Here is a 17649-nt window from a genome sequence, read left to right as displayed (position 1 = left end):
CGTCGTGTCCCGTCTCTATTCAATGTAAACACTTAGCAACTTCATTCATTAACAGATTTTGGTCAAACTTTATACAAAGGTCAAGTTTGGGTATACTTCGGACATCTTTGTATTTCAGGGATCCAAGGTCAAGGCCAAGGTCACATTTGCTATATATAGAAAATCATCCTGTCCCGTCTCTATTCAATGTAAACACTTAGCAGCTTCATTCTTTCACGGGTTTTGGTCAAACTTTATACATAGAAAATCATCAACTGATTCAATTTAAACACTTAGCAACTTCATCCAATATGTTATGGAGATAGTAATAACATACAGAAAAAACATATGAATATTAAAGTCAACTTATCAACTTCAAGTGTAGAACCTTGTGTGTGTGCATACATGGACTTTATCCAGTGTAATAAAATGTTTGCTTAAGCTTTTGAATAGCTTTTCAGCCTTTGATATCAGAGGTCAAGGTCACTTACTATAAATAGAACATCACTTTGTGCACTGTATTTCAAATTCTGTTGGACTGATAACACTCAGATTTTATCCAGTTCTTCCTGGAAGAAAGTGCCTGCTGGGGATAACTTTTCAGGTCCAGTGGTCAAAGGTCAATGGGTCACTATAAATAGAAAATCTGTTTAATGCACTAATGCACAATATCTTGATTTCTCTTGGGCTGATTACACTCTTGACTTTATACAGTGCTTCCTCAAAGAAAGTGCCTGCTTGGGATAACTTTCCAGGCCCGGGGATTAGGTCTCTATCACTGTTACTATATGAATAGAAAATCAGTTTATAAAATGCACAACTTATATTTTGAGTCCTGTTGGGTTGATTACACTCAAGACTTAATCCAGTGCTTTTATAAAAAAAAAAAAACACTTGCTTTCACTAGTGTTTGCTACATGTATACCTAACCACAATTTCTTTTAAATCTTCAATAAACATAATTATGGAGAATAGTCACGGCGGCATTTAAAATATATATATAAATCCTATTACCGGTTAGCTTGTAATAATAATAATAATATACAACATTTATATAACGCCCTATTTAATTTGTAAATCTAGTAACAGTTATAATTGTGAAACAAAAACAAAGACTTACAATCAATTTTATACATTTAAGCTAGCACTGTGCACATAATTGAACAAATAAATGTTGGTATTTACATGACATCTTTGCAGAGACCCTAAAATGCAGACGTGAAGAGGTGAGTTTTGATATCCCTCTTGAATTGAATAGCAATGTTTATAGCCTTATATCTCCTTTGACTGATAGTGTAGCAGCTGCATTTGGATGTAGCAAGCCTACTCAGTGTAAAGAATGTGATTTCATCAAAGTTAATTTTAATGCTGATATTTAGTTTTTATCATTTTGACGTCATTCTGTAAACAATGCATAAGTTTATGCGAATCACTGGCAAATGGATTGTACGTTTTATAGATATTTTTATGAGAAATTTGTTAAATTACACAAATCTTCCTGGATTAAATTTGTAGTTTGTAGTTTAAAGTATAGTGGTTATTTAAGATGTGTGAGATGTAAAATTACTTCCTTAATATTCCCAGAGACAATGTTTTGCTTATATTTTGTCAGGAGTAGGTTTTAGAAATAATCGACTTATATACGTGCATTATGTTGGAATATGAAACAAGAGTGAGAAACATTTGTCACATGATGCATTTAATTACCCAAACACAATTCATGCAATTACCAGGTTTTAGTTCCCGTCCCCTTGAAATCACAAAAGACCTCCAATCAGCTTTGGCTTGTTCTCTCATCAAACTTAGTTCATTGTCATCTGCATCAGCAATTGATATCCCATTTTTTATCTGACAAACTCTGAAATTGATTGATAATATAAGGATTTATAAACATATTAATATTTAAATATTCTAATACCTGGTTATTATGTCTATATTATCAAAAGCTCTAAATGCCATATACTTAAAAAATATGAAATTTCCATGAACAAGCGATGCTATCTAAGTCATATGTCAAAGATTAAAAGAATGTTTATATTTGACATCTGAGGAAAATTATCTTAAACCCTTTGTGCACTCTGAATGCGTTTGATGAAATAATAGCATAACGTTATAAATATTTGCGATTTGTTTCACTTTTAGCACAGCTTTTCAAGTAATCTTTCAGACCAAATTTGGTACTGAGAACACAAGACGTTTTAACATCTCTTAAACGGTTCTTATGATATTGTTGTTAAAAATTTGAAATTTTAATTTCAAAGCTTTTAACCATGTTGACATTTGACTCTGGCTAGCACTTTAAGTTGACCTTTGACCTCATTACTATAACAAAGAAAAAGATGCACACAGCTGGTCTACATACCATACTGACAAGCATTATGACTCTAGTCCAAATGGTTCTTAGGATATTGTTGTTGGAAGTTTTTAACATGTGACCCATGTAACCTTGAAACAAGGTTAAGGTCATTTTCATTCGCAAACTTTGTCGGGCTCCATCATAGGATGCTACTGGCCAAATATCATGACTCTAGGCCTTTCAGATCTTCAGAAGAAGTTGTTTAAACAACAAGTTGACGGACCGACGGCGGACGCCGCGCCATGGCCCTTCGGGAAGGTGAGCTAACAAATGAATTTCGTCGATAATAATTCTTTTATGTACCACAGGTAGCTATTCCAGAGATGTATTAGATTCTATCTTGCTTTTATTGCTTTTACAGCAAGTTGGTAAATTTTTGACACTATAAATATTCGGTACATCTTAACAATGACAGTCAATTGTGACCACAATCATAAATAAAGCAGAATCGAAGAGTTTTGCCATGTCTTCTGCTAAGGCGGCTTTGAAGAGACCAAAATAGATCTGCAGGCGCCTTCTATGGCAATGCCGCACCTTTGGCCGTAGTCGTAAACGTTCGCACAAGTGAGAAAGGTAATGAATTCTGTCCCCAGCCAAGAACACGCCAGAGTCCTTAAAGTTATATTTGTTATTCCCTGCTTAATGTCCAGCATTTAGGGTAGTGCTAACAACTGGTTAACACATCGACAATATAGTGTGACCCGCGAAATACTGCTGAATGGCTTCGGAAAGGTAGCACTCTAAAGTCAGCATCAGATCTACGTTTTCGACAAGAGGCCAAAAATACCACCATAACGCCTCAAGCACACAAACGCACATGTACACCCACATAACACACATTATCACAACAGGTCAGACATGCAGCAAAATAAACATTTCCGGGTAAAACATTTTACGAAAGTACAGAAACTTGACATATGTAGTTACTTATATTTCATGTAGAGTAAACTATTATGAAATAAATTTCGTTTAAAAGGGAAAAATCGTTATTAAACTTAATACAATGAGTCCGATACAATTAAAACATACATACTGTTTAGACATATAATGTGTAGCTACACTAGAAATAGCCAGGTCCAGGGAATTGTTAGGGAGACATTGTTCATACATAGTCCTTGGTATGATCACGGGATAGATATTGCCGCGGACTTTTCTGTCACCTGAATAACAAGATATTAGATACGCATTTATTCCAGTAGAAACAAAATGTTTAAGATTATTCATCAATGTTCCCTTTTCTGACGATTACAGTTTATTAGAAGTCACAAAACACTTCCTAGCCATTGTAATCTTCAAACACAAGCTGACATATGTTTTTTGTTATTTAGTGCTTATGAAGTCGTAAGCAGTGTGGCAAATATTTACGGAAGGTGTTTAAATGTCATAGCACTGCCTTTTGGGTGATTTGCTGTGAATATATTGCTGATCTATACTTAAAATGTACCATAATGAATAGAACGGGGAACTAATCTGTGCTAATCAGCTAAGATTAGTAAAAAAAATCATATGACGAACATCTTATTTAACGTAATGATTCTGTTCATAATGTCAACAAAGGATGTATTGTACAACCTTGGATGACTTTGCTTAGCCGATTGAAGTCGTTCATCGGTTGATCATTGTAGTACACGACAATGGCTTGTTCCTTCCTAAAATCTGTTTGTATGACATCTGTAAAATATAAAATAATTGTACTTCTTTACATTTTAATTTCAGTATGAAAATAATATCTTTTTAATTTGGACATATTTTTCTGGTTATTATATTTACCTATAATTTCATTGACGAGCGCCAGAGAAGCTTGTCCGTCTGCAGTTCCAAAATCTGCTATGTTGAATGGTTGTTCTGTCTGGAAAGCTAATCTCGAACTGATAATTTTTCCTGTATGAATATAAGTTATAACAAAACTTTAAGTGCTGAAATATAGCTATGCTGTTATCTTTGAATGTGGTCTACTGTTATTAGTTTTCAAAATATGCGTTATATATCATAATTAGTCTTAATGTATTCTACTACTTCAGCAATGTGAGAACACTTTATAAATATAGAAAAATGTATTGCGGTATGAACACGCTAGACTGCCTAACAGCCCCTAGGTTTTTTATGAAGAATTTCGCAATTTTACTACTAGCTTATCTCCCCCTTGTTTCGAATCAGAGATCCAACTGATTAAAATTGTTATTAGAGCTGATCTGTTTTTCTAAATGATTCAATATTCTAGAGACAGGGGCCAGTTTATGGACACTCAACTAACGATCTTCTAAAAGGGTGCTATCTGAACAAATATATTCTTGCTTATGAATCTTTGCGAATTTCGATAGATATCATCTAAGATTTTCTTTTTGCGAATATGTTTGACTATATTGTAAATATCTTTATATTTCACTCAGACTCTGCAAAATTGCCGCCCGACTGAGATTGCCAACGTGGCCATGAATATTGTACATATCGTCCACTTCTTCACCGAATCTGGTATTCATCTTCATTGTAGGGTAAAAGCTAAAAAATAAATAAAAAATAAAATTGTATCATAACAATACATGGAAATCCGATTAACAGCAATATCTTTTTTGTGCAAAACGGATGCCTTATATAAACAAGAGGCCCAGAGGATCTGTAACGCTCACCTGGATATGTTTATTGATATGAGGTAGGTACTGTATTTCCAGTACTTCTGGAGATATAGCGAGAACAAACATCAAATGTCAAAATCCAAGATGGCGGCCTGTTGGCCATCTTGTTCTGATCAATTTCAAATTAAAACTTTCGCAACTAAGAACAAAAGTGAACATACATATGAGATTCATCAAATCAATACTTCTTGAGAAATAGCAATAACAAGATTTGCTTAAGGATGGACTACTGACGACAGCTTAGTTCCCTTTGGGAAGCCAGACCCTTCATTGATACAAAGTAGAATTATCTTGCCCCAAAGATGCTCCAGACCATATTGGGATAAAATCCTCTAATCCCTATAGTAGAAGAAGGATTTCAAAGGTTTATCTCTATTTCCCTTTTTAGCCCCACACCTCTGCCCCAAGGGAAGCCCCACCCGTCGTTTATATAAAAGTAAGTCCCATTGGGCTAAGGATGCTCCAGATTATCTTTAATCAAAATCTACTGGGCTGTTCAGGACTAGTAGCGTTTTAAAGGAAAAGATGAAGGACGGACGACGGATGCCGCGCCATTAATTAAGTGTCACGTGTATAGGATGTCATTGCGAGAAATTTTCAAGCATATAATAATAAAAGTTGAAACAATGATTTTGTTACAATACTGCAACACAACTTGTGCATATGATAACTGATAGTATACTATATGCGGATGAAAATATTTTATATAAATATATGATGTAAAGCATATGATTAGTTATTACATTCATATATTATCTCAATGTGAACGTTTCTAAACAACCAAGGTAGAATAAGCATATAACTTGTGAATATAAAATTTTAATAAACAATATGTATGTGTATATAGTATTACCTCGACATTGCTTGCTGTTTTTGTAGCTACCGATGCTTCACTGAGTAGAACAGCTTGGTTTGCTCTTCACCTCTCACCTATATGGATAATGGTAGAACCGATATTGTAATATTCGTTCTTATTCTTAATTTCGATCATGAAGTTATTATTTTAACCATTCGAACTGTACAATTACAGTCATTGTTTGTCGAGGGCTGTAATAGAAAGTCGATGAAAAACCGCAACTGAAAAGTTAGCATGACACTCTAAGGGATACGTTCATACTGTTTTTCAGAAAACAAACAATCGAATGCAATTAAGTATTAATAAGTCTAGTCAGATTATATGAAACAGAGACGTATCCACCTGTACGCGTATAAGATATTACCGTATCCAATATACACAGAGTTGGATATCAAATGACCTAATAATCCAGGAACAACTAATGGAAATAATATCGAACAAACTACATCAACGAGGCTCTGACGAAAAATAGAAGTGCAGTTTTCACTAAGGCGAGTAAACTGATTTCCGGTACCTGGACGATGGATGGCCGAATAATCATCCGAGACAACAACGGCGAAAAGAGAATGTGACGAGACTTGACGAACATTCTTGATAACCCCGAACCCCCCCCCCCCTTCCTAAAAGAGATGTAGGGACACTAGCCGATAAGCAAGCCGATGCTCGTATATAGTCGTGGTTCAGTGAAGGTCGTCCTACAAGTGTACGTCCATTATACTGTGACAGAACTTAGTTAACCATACATACAAGGTAGTATTTAGGTACTTGTATCATTCTTTGTTTCCAAAAGAATTCTGTTAATTTTTAACGTTCCTTGGTCCGTACCCTAGTTACTTCTAATGATCCCTGTGCTGTAGGCCTAATTATAACTATACTACAGTTGCAAATATAAACAAATGTGTTACTACCCTGTAACCAGCATACCTTATGCTTGATACATGATATGAGCAAAACAATTACTGCACGACACCCTAAAACTATAACCAAAGCTTGTTGCTCTGTACTTAATATAACAACACACTACACACACTACCGTACAATCCAGGCAGTGCAAAATTTGACCATCACGTCGCGGCTAGCCCTAGTCACTATAGTTGCCCTATAACATGTCCTAATCCAAGTTAATTTATTAATTTCCTGTAGAGTACACTCTCATCTATATACCAAAGTTCTCTTCAAGTAGGTTATCCTGGTCATGTGTTGATACTGTGATAATTAAACATTTTAACATATATATGTCAGTGAGACAGTGTATACCAATACATGATATGTGTAACTCACAGGCAGAATGCGTGTGTGCACGAATGCATTTTTGCATAGAAAATCATTTGTTTATGTCCACATTTGTACAAAATATTTTTTATCTATATATCTATTTATTTATATCTAGTTATTTTTTATGGTATATATTGTGTATTGAACTTTGGATCTAATACTGTTTATCGATGTCTCTCGCTTCTTGGGCATTTTCACCGCTCATGACCTGACCCTCTCATTACTTCATACGGTCTGCATGACTGACCTGTGACTTCCCCTTGCGTCCGCAACGCACTCTGTTGTTGACCTCTGTCAACTCAGCGAGCACCTTTTACCGTCCTCTCTACCGACTTGATAACTCATGACTTCGTCCCACCTTTTCCATTAGGAAAGAACACAAACATTCATTGCCCAGTTTGAAGTTCTGCCAGGACAGCTTGGAGTCATGATTCTTCTTCTGTCTCAACATGGCTTTTTCACATTCTGTGTCATCATATGATGGGCATCCTCCATCTTCTCTTTCAGCCGCCATGCCCACATATTTTTGGATATGACTTCGACATCCCGAGGCATTGAATACTGGATATCCAATGGGGTGCTGGTTTCCATGCCCAACATCATGAAGTTTGGGGTGTTGGTTGTTGTTTCNCTGATCTCACCCACAGGATTAGCTGGGTAGCAGAAACGTTACACATGTTCAGCTGACCTGTTAGCCATAGTCACGTATGGTAAGTTCAGGTCCAAGTCGGTTTGTTGGTCTTTAACAAAACCATTTAACATGTTGACTAATGTTTTGTTGAATCGTTTGACCAATCCATCCAGTTTTGGGTGGAATGGGGTCGTCCGTGTGTTCTGAATCTCTAAGAGCTGGCACATTTCCTGGAAAAGAACACTCTCAAATTGGGAACGCTGATCTGAAGTAATGGTGCTTGCAGCACTTAACCTACAAATCACTTCTTCAACCAGAATTCTTGCAACCGTCTCGGCTTCCATGTCTCTCATGGTGAAGTATTCAGTCCAATTAGTATAAAAGTCTGATTTTACCAGTATTTGTCTGTTTCCGTGGTCGGTTTGGGGTAATTCAAAGAGGATGTCTATTCCTATTCGTTCCATAGGAAACCCTGCTTCGACCATTTGCATTGGCGCTCTTTTTGCTTTGGTAGGAGACTTTCCTCGACAACACGGTACACATCCAGATACATATCGTTTGACATCTCCTTTGAGCCCAGGCCAGTAAAACATTTGTCTAATCTTTGTTCGAGTTTTCTTCATTCCCAAGTGATCGGCTGTCTTGTTGTCATGCGCATGTGAAAGGAAGGTCCTTCGTTCTCTTTGTGGTAGTAGTAGAGTTGCCACAATGGGGTCTCGTGACTACTTTTTCCGGACCAAGGTTTGAAAGTTGATTTTGGTCAATATGAGGGTGCTTATTAAAATGAGCTGGGGTGAACCTCGCGAAAATGTGGTCTAACTCGGTAAGACACGAACATTCGAAATGGCCGCCACCCGGCGTGGGGTATATAAAAAATACAGATCTCTGCTTCTAAATGTCCGTTTTATATGATTTGTGTGTTTAAATATATGTTTTTAGGTTCAGGGATTTCAGAAATTAGCATAATAACTTGACAAAAGTAAGCGCTAGAACGAGAAATGGTCTCTTATTATTTTGCTGTTAAAAACCAGGATAACCGTCAAATGACTGCAAAGGAAAAGATCGGGAAGACACCCTTCATAATAGTAATGATGCAAAGGTTTCATCTTTAACCATTGTAAATTAGATAAAACAACCATTGTATGAAAACTGTGCTCTATGATTTTGTTCATTTTGGAATTATTGTCCTCGCAAAAGTCAGAAACATATGAGGCTAATCCCTAATGAATCAGATGAGGACGGGTGTTTATGGAGTCGCCCCCCACAAACAGCAATTAGTTAGAAAAGAAAGATGACAGCAAATAAAGGAAACAAAAAAGATATTAATTGTTGTAACGGAGGAAGCAAATCAATTTTGATCTCTTCCATATCCTATCCGAAGAAGATACGGACGAAACCGTTCAGATGGTTCTGGCGCACTTTTCTCCATTGGATTAACATGGGAAAAAGATATCCTCCGAAGGATATCCTCCCTCTTATGAGGATACCCGATGACGTCATTTAAATTCCTATTGTTTGATAACAAAGGAGCCATTGTTTAAATTGTATTTGGTAGTTCTCTTTTGTTATAGTTTGAATAGATATTGATGTGGTGCACACGAAAATTCCTATTGTTTAAGAACAAAGGAGTCACTGTTTAAATCGTATGGGGTACTTTTCTTTTGTTATCTTTTGTTACAGTTTGAATAGATATTGACTGGATGCACGTGCTCCGTTCAATAAACAGTACCATCTGTCCTGTGTGTACAGGTGTGCCCCATACATATCTTTGTAACAATCAATAATCATACTTAGGATATATTCTCATTTTGCTTCGTTCATTTATTTGTCGAAATACAAGCTCTTCGTAGCTTATGTTGTATGTTTATAATATTCGACGTAAAATAAAGCTTCTGTATCTGTATCTGTATCTGTTCGGTGATTTCTATTAACATCGATTATTGTGTGTATTGGAGGATACACCGATGTTATTAAGAACATGTCCATTGTTTGCTTTGTTTACATTCTGTTTTCTTTCTTTCCGATACCCTGCCACTGTGTAGCTTAAATATAGCCTGGGAACATCTATGTGCTGCGTATCTACATCATCCTCTACATAGCTAGCCATCTTCACAAACCAATACAAACCGTACAGATTTATTCTAATTTACACAAATTATAATGCAAAAACCTAACCACATGGATCCCACACGCTGCCACCAAAACTATGTAGGGTTCTGGGGTTCGTACCCTAGTCATTTCTAAGGATCCCTGTGCTTAATTATAACTATTCTACAGTTGCAAATATATACAAATATGTGTAACTACCTTGTAACCAGCATACCTAATGCATATTACATGATATGAACAAAACAATTACTGCACGACACCCGAAAACTATGCAATATAACAATCCAGGCAGTACACAACTTGACCATCACATCGCGGCTAGCCCTAGTCACTATAGTTGTCCTATAGTCAGCTACCTTCGTGAGCTAGTCGCGCCGAGCACAACAGCCTTATAGCCACTATGTATTATTATATAACTATCGACGACTACCCTGGGCACAGCCTAGGCACCACGACACCTTCTGTATCTAGCTACAGCACCCAATCGTTTATCAATTGAAGGCAAGACTTATTCAGTCATTTCTGTCTTTCCAACACAAAGCCTGTCTCATATATATATATTTATATTACTTACGATCTATCGTTGCTGTCCACACGCCGATATCAGAACAGAAGTGGGCCGATTGGTGCTGGTTTATCTTCGCAACTCGTTGAGTCTATTTCTCATCCAGCACAGAGCTCATCCACTACACGCCAGTAGGCGGGATAAAATGGCGGCATAACAGGCGGAGTTAGGTCTGATCATATATCCAAGAATCATACCCGGAAGCACGTGTTACAGCCAATGACTAGACACAACGGTTATTTCTTAGTCTGTTTTTAAAATAGCAATAAACGCAAGAACTGCACGTACTGGCACGAAATAAGATAATATAGGTCTATTCAGAGACGTATATATTACATATATATATACGTATCTGGCCTATTTAAGTCCGTGGTGCTAGCGATCGGGAGATTTTCCATTTCTCTTACATGCAGGTCTACACAAACTGATAAAAAGACCAAACTACGTACGATGATGAAGTTCCAGGGACCATTAATATTGCATTCTCGAGACAATATTATTATTTCCAATCGTAGGCCCACAATTGGCCGCAAGGGATGTAATTATGCAGACATTATATCAATGATTGTAAAGACATTGACGTTACATTACATTAACTTACAGTCAATAATGTACAATATATATATATATATATATATATATATATATGAAGATGGTATGGGGTTTAGTGTAAACAATGCAGAGATCACATTCCCTTTCTTGCAGAGCTATGGCCCTTTTGCCAACTGCAACAAAGGTATACTCCATCTTTGTTTCCCAGCTGACGTTAACTTCAAGCCCACCAAAATTGTATTTCATAATCCGTTTGAAATTTACTGGGCTCACCGAGTCCTCCCAGCCACACAATTGAAATAGCCATTAACCCTAGACTGACCACTGTCTGTATACAAACATGATCAATTCCCGATTTCACATAGCCTTGAAGATTTGACTATCAATGTTTATTATGATAAATACCGATACATTTTCTGTTTTTGTATCATACCAAAACACTTTATGATATAACGCATGTTCTAAAGTTATGTGCAGCAGTAATAACTCATGAATATGTATTCTGCCAAAGTCATCTTTCCTCTTGAGTGCTACTTAAGGTTGAGATTGTGTTATAGACAAAGATATGCAATTATATAAAAATAATTAAATAATCCTTATACTTAAACTGTTATACAATTTATTATACCCCCGCATCGATGTTAGGGGTGGGAGTGTGGGGTATACTGGAATCAGCTTGTCTATCCGTCTATCTGTCAGTAGAAAAAGTTTGTTCGGGCAACTCCTTCTTAAGTAATGGACCAATTTCATCGTAAGTATCAAGATATGATGCCTAACACCTGAAGTTGTGCACCCAGGTATTATTTTTTCATTCTGATCCTTGTTAACCAAGTTATGGCCCTTTGTTGAAAAATCTTTGTCCAGACATGTCCTTCAAAAGGAAGGGGTCAATTTCAACGAAAGATTTCAGATATGGTAACTACCATCTGATGGTGTGCATCCAAGTAGTTTGTTTTCATTCTGATCCTTAAAAAAGGAGTAATGTCCCTTTGTTGAACTTATTAACATGAACAACCTACTTGCCAAAAATTAAGACCCAATGACGTTTAGACATGAAGAAACGCAAGTTAGAGGAAATGTGGAAAGAAAGTTTTGTTTTTCCTTTATTTGAACCAAAAAAAAAAAAAAATACAAATTTAATGGTTTTCAATTATTTGGAAATTTCTGATGTTGACAGATATTATTGGTAGCCAACTTTTCAGCAAGTAAGAAAAATTAGAACTATATAAATTAACGTGTCAAAAATGGAAATTTTCTGCTTAAATATTCAATAAAAAGAACAATTCTTTCTTGAAATAGTGTAACATTAGGTATAAAAATTACAGTTTGAATATGTTCCCCACGATGATGATATACCCACACTGGTGTAAGTCAATGAGGTCCCATTTATTATCAAATGAATTCTGAAACTACTGTTCCTGATTTACGCTTCCTATACCCATACCTTCTTGGATTTATATTGTTTTGAAATTCCAAGCGGGGGCCAACGCTAATGTTAAATCTCCATAGGCGTTGAACCTAGCTTTGTTTTAAAATTGGAATAGGTAGATTCTCTTGAAGAGCTCTCGGTATCGTTAAACCATTTTTGGATTAACTGGTCTTGTAATCTTTGTTTCACAACAAGTTTCAAATAATCTCTATTAAAGGTACATGTTTTCTGATATGCCGAGATAAAATATGTAAACCTGTTTCCATACATATGTTTCCCTGCAGATAGGGCGTAAGAATTGTACCTGCTACCCCCAATTGCATAATGGTAAGAGGCGACTAAATTTGGGATCTTATCTCTTCTCTTTTTTTCTAAATAACTTTCTTCTTCCTAATGTCTCCCTTGACAAGGCCTCACGTTTGGCTTTTAGTTGAGCGTTCGCCCCTTTGAGGACGGGTATGGGTTCTGTCCTCTGGCCGAGACATACCAAAGTCTGTAAAAATGGTAGTTTCTACTCCTGCTTAACGGTCAGCAATTTAGGAGTGGGACGAATGGTTCGCCCGTTGTCAGTATAATGTGACCGGGTGGGGCGTCTTGCTGGGTGTCTTCGGCAGTATGTTTCAGTGGGGTAGCATCAGTTCCGCGCTATCACAAGGAGACAAACACGAACATATCGCAGCCTCCCAAAATACACACACATACACTACACGCATGCATCTTGCACACAGGGGAGGCCGTCCTTAAATGACCTTAGCTGTTAATAGGACGTTAAACAAAATCAAACAAACAAACAAAAATAATAGCAGATTGGAGTCCTTCCGCCGATTCAGACATAATAACAGTATCATCTTCCTAGAGAAAACAGATGTTACACATATCATCCACCACAGGGCAGCTTGGTATATATAACTGCTACAGAAAAAAATGTATTTTACACATCTCATGCACTACAGGGTAGATTGGTATACATTACTGTTACATGAAATATAATTTACGCATCTCATCCACTACAGAGCAGATTGGTTATTATATAACAGTTTGTTTCCCCACATTTTCGTGATTGGAGATGTTCAACGCAAGGGGCACAACTCTGTAGTCGAAACGTTATTCAAACAAAATCTATGCAAGGTAAGATAACAACATTGTCGAAATGGTGGCCAGGTGACTCTAACACTGAAAAACGACAGTTGAATTCTTTAGTGTTTTGCTCTGCCTGGGACGGGGATCCTTAAGTTTTACTTCTTTTATTTTTTTATTTTTTTTGCCTTTGATTGAAGTTTTTTTCTATATTTTCTTTCAAATCTTTTCATTCAAGGCAAGAAGGCTTATAATTTTGAGAGAATCACAGAATGCGATAAAAGACAACAGACAACTGTTCATACCCAACAAAAATCTTGAGAGTCATAAAGGTAAACACATCCTACCAAGCTGTCCTTCTGAAAAAGACTTGTCCAACAAGTTCACCGATTATTTTCTAGCACGAGCAGGACAAATATTGGCGACGTAAAATTAACTGTCGACAATGATATATCTATCATATCATGATATTGATTTTGATTACTTCAATCATGAACAAATCATTGGCTGAGTCAAAGGTTCCATTGTGTTTCAATAAGGCACATGTTAGACCATTGTTGAAGAAGCCTGTACTTGACAAGGAGGAGTTGAAGCACTACCGGCTCCGCCAAGTATCAAATCTGCCTTTTCTGTTTTTGGAGATTTTGGAGAAGATTGTGTCTCAGTGTTAAGATATTCACCTCCATGCAAACAGTCTCCATGATTACCTGCAATCGGCCTACCGCATGGGACACTCTACTGAAACTGCCCTCCTACGTGTACACAAGTACATAGTTGCCGCAATGAATAACGAGTACAGAGCGGTACTTGTCATGCTAGACATGTCAGTTGTGTTTGACGTCATCGACCATGGCATACTTTTCAACGTTAGAGTATTCTCATTGGGTTACTGATGACGCTATGCTGGACACAGTCCTATTTTAGTGAACGAGGAGCTACAATGTACCACCATCAACTTTATAACACCAACTTGAATACAATTGGACTGTCACCCTTTGACGATAAACGATATATCCTCCAGAACGGCGTGACCAGTTTAGCATATGGGCTTTGTAGGATACCACAATAAGAGAGTGAACTACCCTAGAAAGGTATCAGGAAAAGAATACCGTCGATTGGGTGGTAGACGAATCTAAGTAGTGTAAATATGTATATTGTCCATTTTAGAAAAGGCTTCATATTGTACGGATGGGCATGGGATGGTCTCTGACCCGTGTTCGCTACTATTGATAGATACATTAACTGATTGAATACATTCATGTCTTGACTGATCTTTTCACTATACCCACAATGAACAGCCCCTAAAGGGTATACATAGGCGAGAAATCTTAGTGTGTATTTCGTATCTACACACGGACGGGGACGAAACATGAAGAACCAGTTTCGCATTTGTTTGGGCAAGTAAACATGGTTACATGATTTGAAAAGTCATATAAATAAAACTCAGCTACTGATGGGCAACAGTCATACAATGGACAAGAAGTTATCCAGCAGCAGCAACAGCATCCTAAAGATAGACAAGAAGTTATCCAGCAGCAGCAGGACTTTGTTTTCAAACACCCCTACACTACCTATGTCTCTGGACCCATATCTTGTTGGAAAACCTATTATGTCAAGAATCTCCTGAAAAATTGTCAAAGATATCACCACCTCCTCAACGTATCGTATGGCTCTACAAACCATGGCAACCACTTTATGACATCACAAAAACGGTTCTACCTCAGGTGGAATTTTTCAGGGGGTACCTTTGGATTTAGATCAAGACAGTTTACTGAATTCAAATGTGAGAAACCTTGTCATACTGGACGACCTCATGTCCTCATCATCTAAAGATCCGCGAATCAATGAGTTGTTTACGGAGGGGAGCCATCACAGAAACTTGTCTTTTATCGCCATCAATCAGAACCTCTATCGATGAGGGGACTGGCCGACAAACCGGGACGATTTCACCTGCTTCGCCACTTGCAACGGACGCTAGTGTAGACTCTAGAGGACCTCGAAATATTCTGTTCTTTTGAAAAGGACATGTTACAATGTATAGGATCTTATAGTAGACACGCTTCGGTGGCCCGCCATTAACATGATGTGCCTTGATTCAAAACCACAGTCATTCCATATTCTAGGGACACGACACGTTGGCTGGAGCACACTACCTGGTATTGTTTAATAATCCCATTGATAAACAGAAGATCATGACTCATGACTCAGATGTATCCAGAAAATATTCAACACTTGACGAGACATTTCAAGGAAGCTAACATCAAGCCGTACGGATATACCTGCTTGTCAATTTGAAGCCATCGACACCAGAGTCAGAGCGCATGCGCAGTGACATGTTCCGTGCAAACTCTTATGAAAGGGCCGCATAACCTGTGAACGGACGTATACTCAGCAGCAGCAGCAAAGGTTCCCTAAAAGTAAACTAGCATAACATCCTCACCACGGCAAAAGAGAAGATACTCAGCAGCAGCAACAGTCTATAGAAACAGACGACACACATTACTGTGACGATTGTGGTATTGTGTTCCAGGACAGAAATACGAGAAAAACGGACTTTCAAAGACAGCGACTGATCAGAGTAAAGCAGATAAAAGATTTGGACTGGCCCAAAACTGGCACTTGCCCTACTAATCATACAGTAGAAAAGGGATTTTAAACATGGATCCCTATATATGTTCCCCCTGATAGATAGGTCCCACACCTCTGCCCCAAGGAGGAATAAAAACATAATATGTATAGTGTTGTCAAAAAGAGGCCATTTGTGATTTTGATTCCCCAATTTACCACTCATATCTTATGGTCTCCAACATGAACTTACTTTGATGTCATACATCGATAGCATAACCCCAATGTATATGTAAGACAAAATATTTATCGGTGATGTCACCAAAAGGCCCAAATTGACACCCATCCACCATGCCGTACAGGAATAGTAGTGTTTTAAAGGAATAGTTGGACGGACGGACGGACAGACGCTGCGCCATGAAATAATCCCATCGTTCTTTTGGAACAGGTTAGTTGAATGATCAAATCAATCATTCAATAAAATGAAATAAAATATAAAAAATATAAATAAGAAAAATTATTAGATTTGTTTCTTCATCTAAATGTTGATTTTACATATACTGCTAATTGTTCAAAATAGAATCATCTCACCTGTTTGGTCTACTACTCCTCTTTTTCAACGACTGTGCCTTTACAGCAGGGGTTATTATGACATATTTATATTTGTGTTGCAGTGCCTCTAGATGATTCAATAAATGCAAGTTTGTAGTTATATTAACAGTACTACATGTACCGTTGCATGACCTCTGACCCACCCACACACCACACATACAAACAAACCAAAACAAAACGAGATTGATTATCAACGGTTAAAATACATGGAAATATGTTTTAATAATCCTTTTTTTATATCATCAACAAGAAAGCACCCTGAAATTTAAGTCCGCGTATTCAGCGTTGAAAATTCGTTGTGTGCTAACTCCAGCCACAGGTGTTTGTAACGAACCCCTGTGCTCCAGACAACGTGTCGTGTCCCTAGAATATGGAATGACTGTGGTATGGCGGGCCACCGAAGCGTGTCTACTATAAATGTTTTTATTTTGAGTACATGGGACACGTGTAGGGCGAAGGGGGCGGGCAATGCGTGGTCGACAGGTGTATCGGAATAGGGGTAGAACTAATCGTATGCATGTAGTCGCTCGTGCTAGTGGTGCGATACGGGTGAAAAGAGGCTAAGGGGTCCGGGTACTCGGCATTCCAGCCTTGTAGTTCTATTCGACAACACGCATTTACGTAATGTCAGAAGAGTCCACTGAAGATCATCCTGCTAGCGTAACCTTCCACAATAATGGTCAGGGAATAGATTTACCACAGCAGGAGGTACAACTATATCTTATGCGCACTTATTTTGATAAACAGTTCAAAAGTTTAAAAAGAGAGATCACTGACGAATATGAGATTTAGGTTCATGTAAAGTCTGTTTTCAACTAAGTTACAAAAGGTCATAATTTCTTGAATTTTAGCTCGATAGCCCTTATTTTGGTATCACTACGATCCTTAGGATATGCGTAACAGTATGTATTAGCTTTCAGTTAAGTTCAGTTCGTTAATATTGTTTTAATTGCATTAATTACACGTTATGCAGGAAATAACATATCTACACGAAACAGAGTCGATATGTT

General features: G+C 37.4%; 1 protein-coding gene across 3 annotated transcripts in view; it reads right to left on the bottom strand.

The window, feature by feature from the left end:
• LOC110442283 (probable S-adenosylmethionine-dependent methyltransferase At5g38780) overlaps window positions 1–10595 on the bottom strand; it is a 20231-nt gene extending 9636 nt beyond the window's left edge. Inside the window, exons 1-7 of one of the 3 annotated variants that reach the window (XM_021485801.1) lie at window positions 10414–10593; window positions 5822–5898; window positions 4722–4834; window positions 4106–4216; window positions 3908–4006; window positions 3369–3495; window positions 1710–1837 (exon numbers count right to left, since the gene is read on the bottom strand). In XM_021485801.1, coding sequence (XP_021341476.1) covers window positions 1710–1837; window positions 3369–3495; window positions 3908–4006; window positions 4106–4216; window positions 4722–4834; window positions 5822–5829 — 586 coding nt within the window. In that variant the 5' untranslated portion in view covers window positions 5830–5898; window positions 10414–10593. Of the gene's footprint in view, window positions 1–1709; window positions 1838–3368; window positions 3496–3907; window positions 4007–4105; window positions 4217–4721; window positions 4835–5821; window positions 5899–10413 lie in introns of all 3 variants that reach the window. The other 2 variants (XM_021485802.1, XM_021485803.1) reach the window with 2 other exon arrangements.
• Window positions 10596–17649: the final 7054 nt, after the last annotated feature.

The sequence above is a fragment of the Mizuhopecten yessoensis genome, unplaced genomic scaffold, assembly GCF_002113885.1.
Source record: "Mizuhopecten yessoensis strain PY_sf001 unplaced genomic scaffold, ASM211388v2 scaffold716243, whole genome shotgun sequence".
NCBI lineage: Eukaryota > Metazoa > Mollusca > Bivalvia > Pectinida > Pectinidae > Mizuhopecten > Mizuhopecten yessoensis.
The sequence above is the reverse complement of the archived record's forward strand: the minus strand, read 5'-3'. Positions and strand labels throughout refer to the sequence as shown.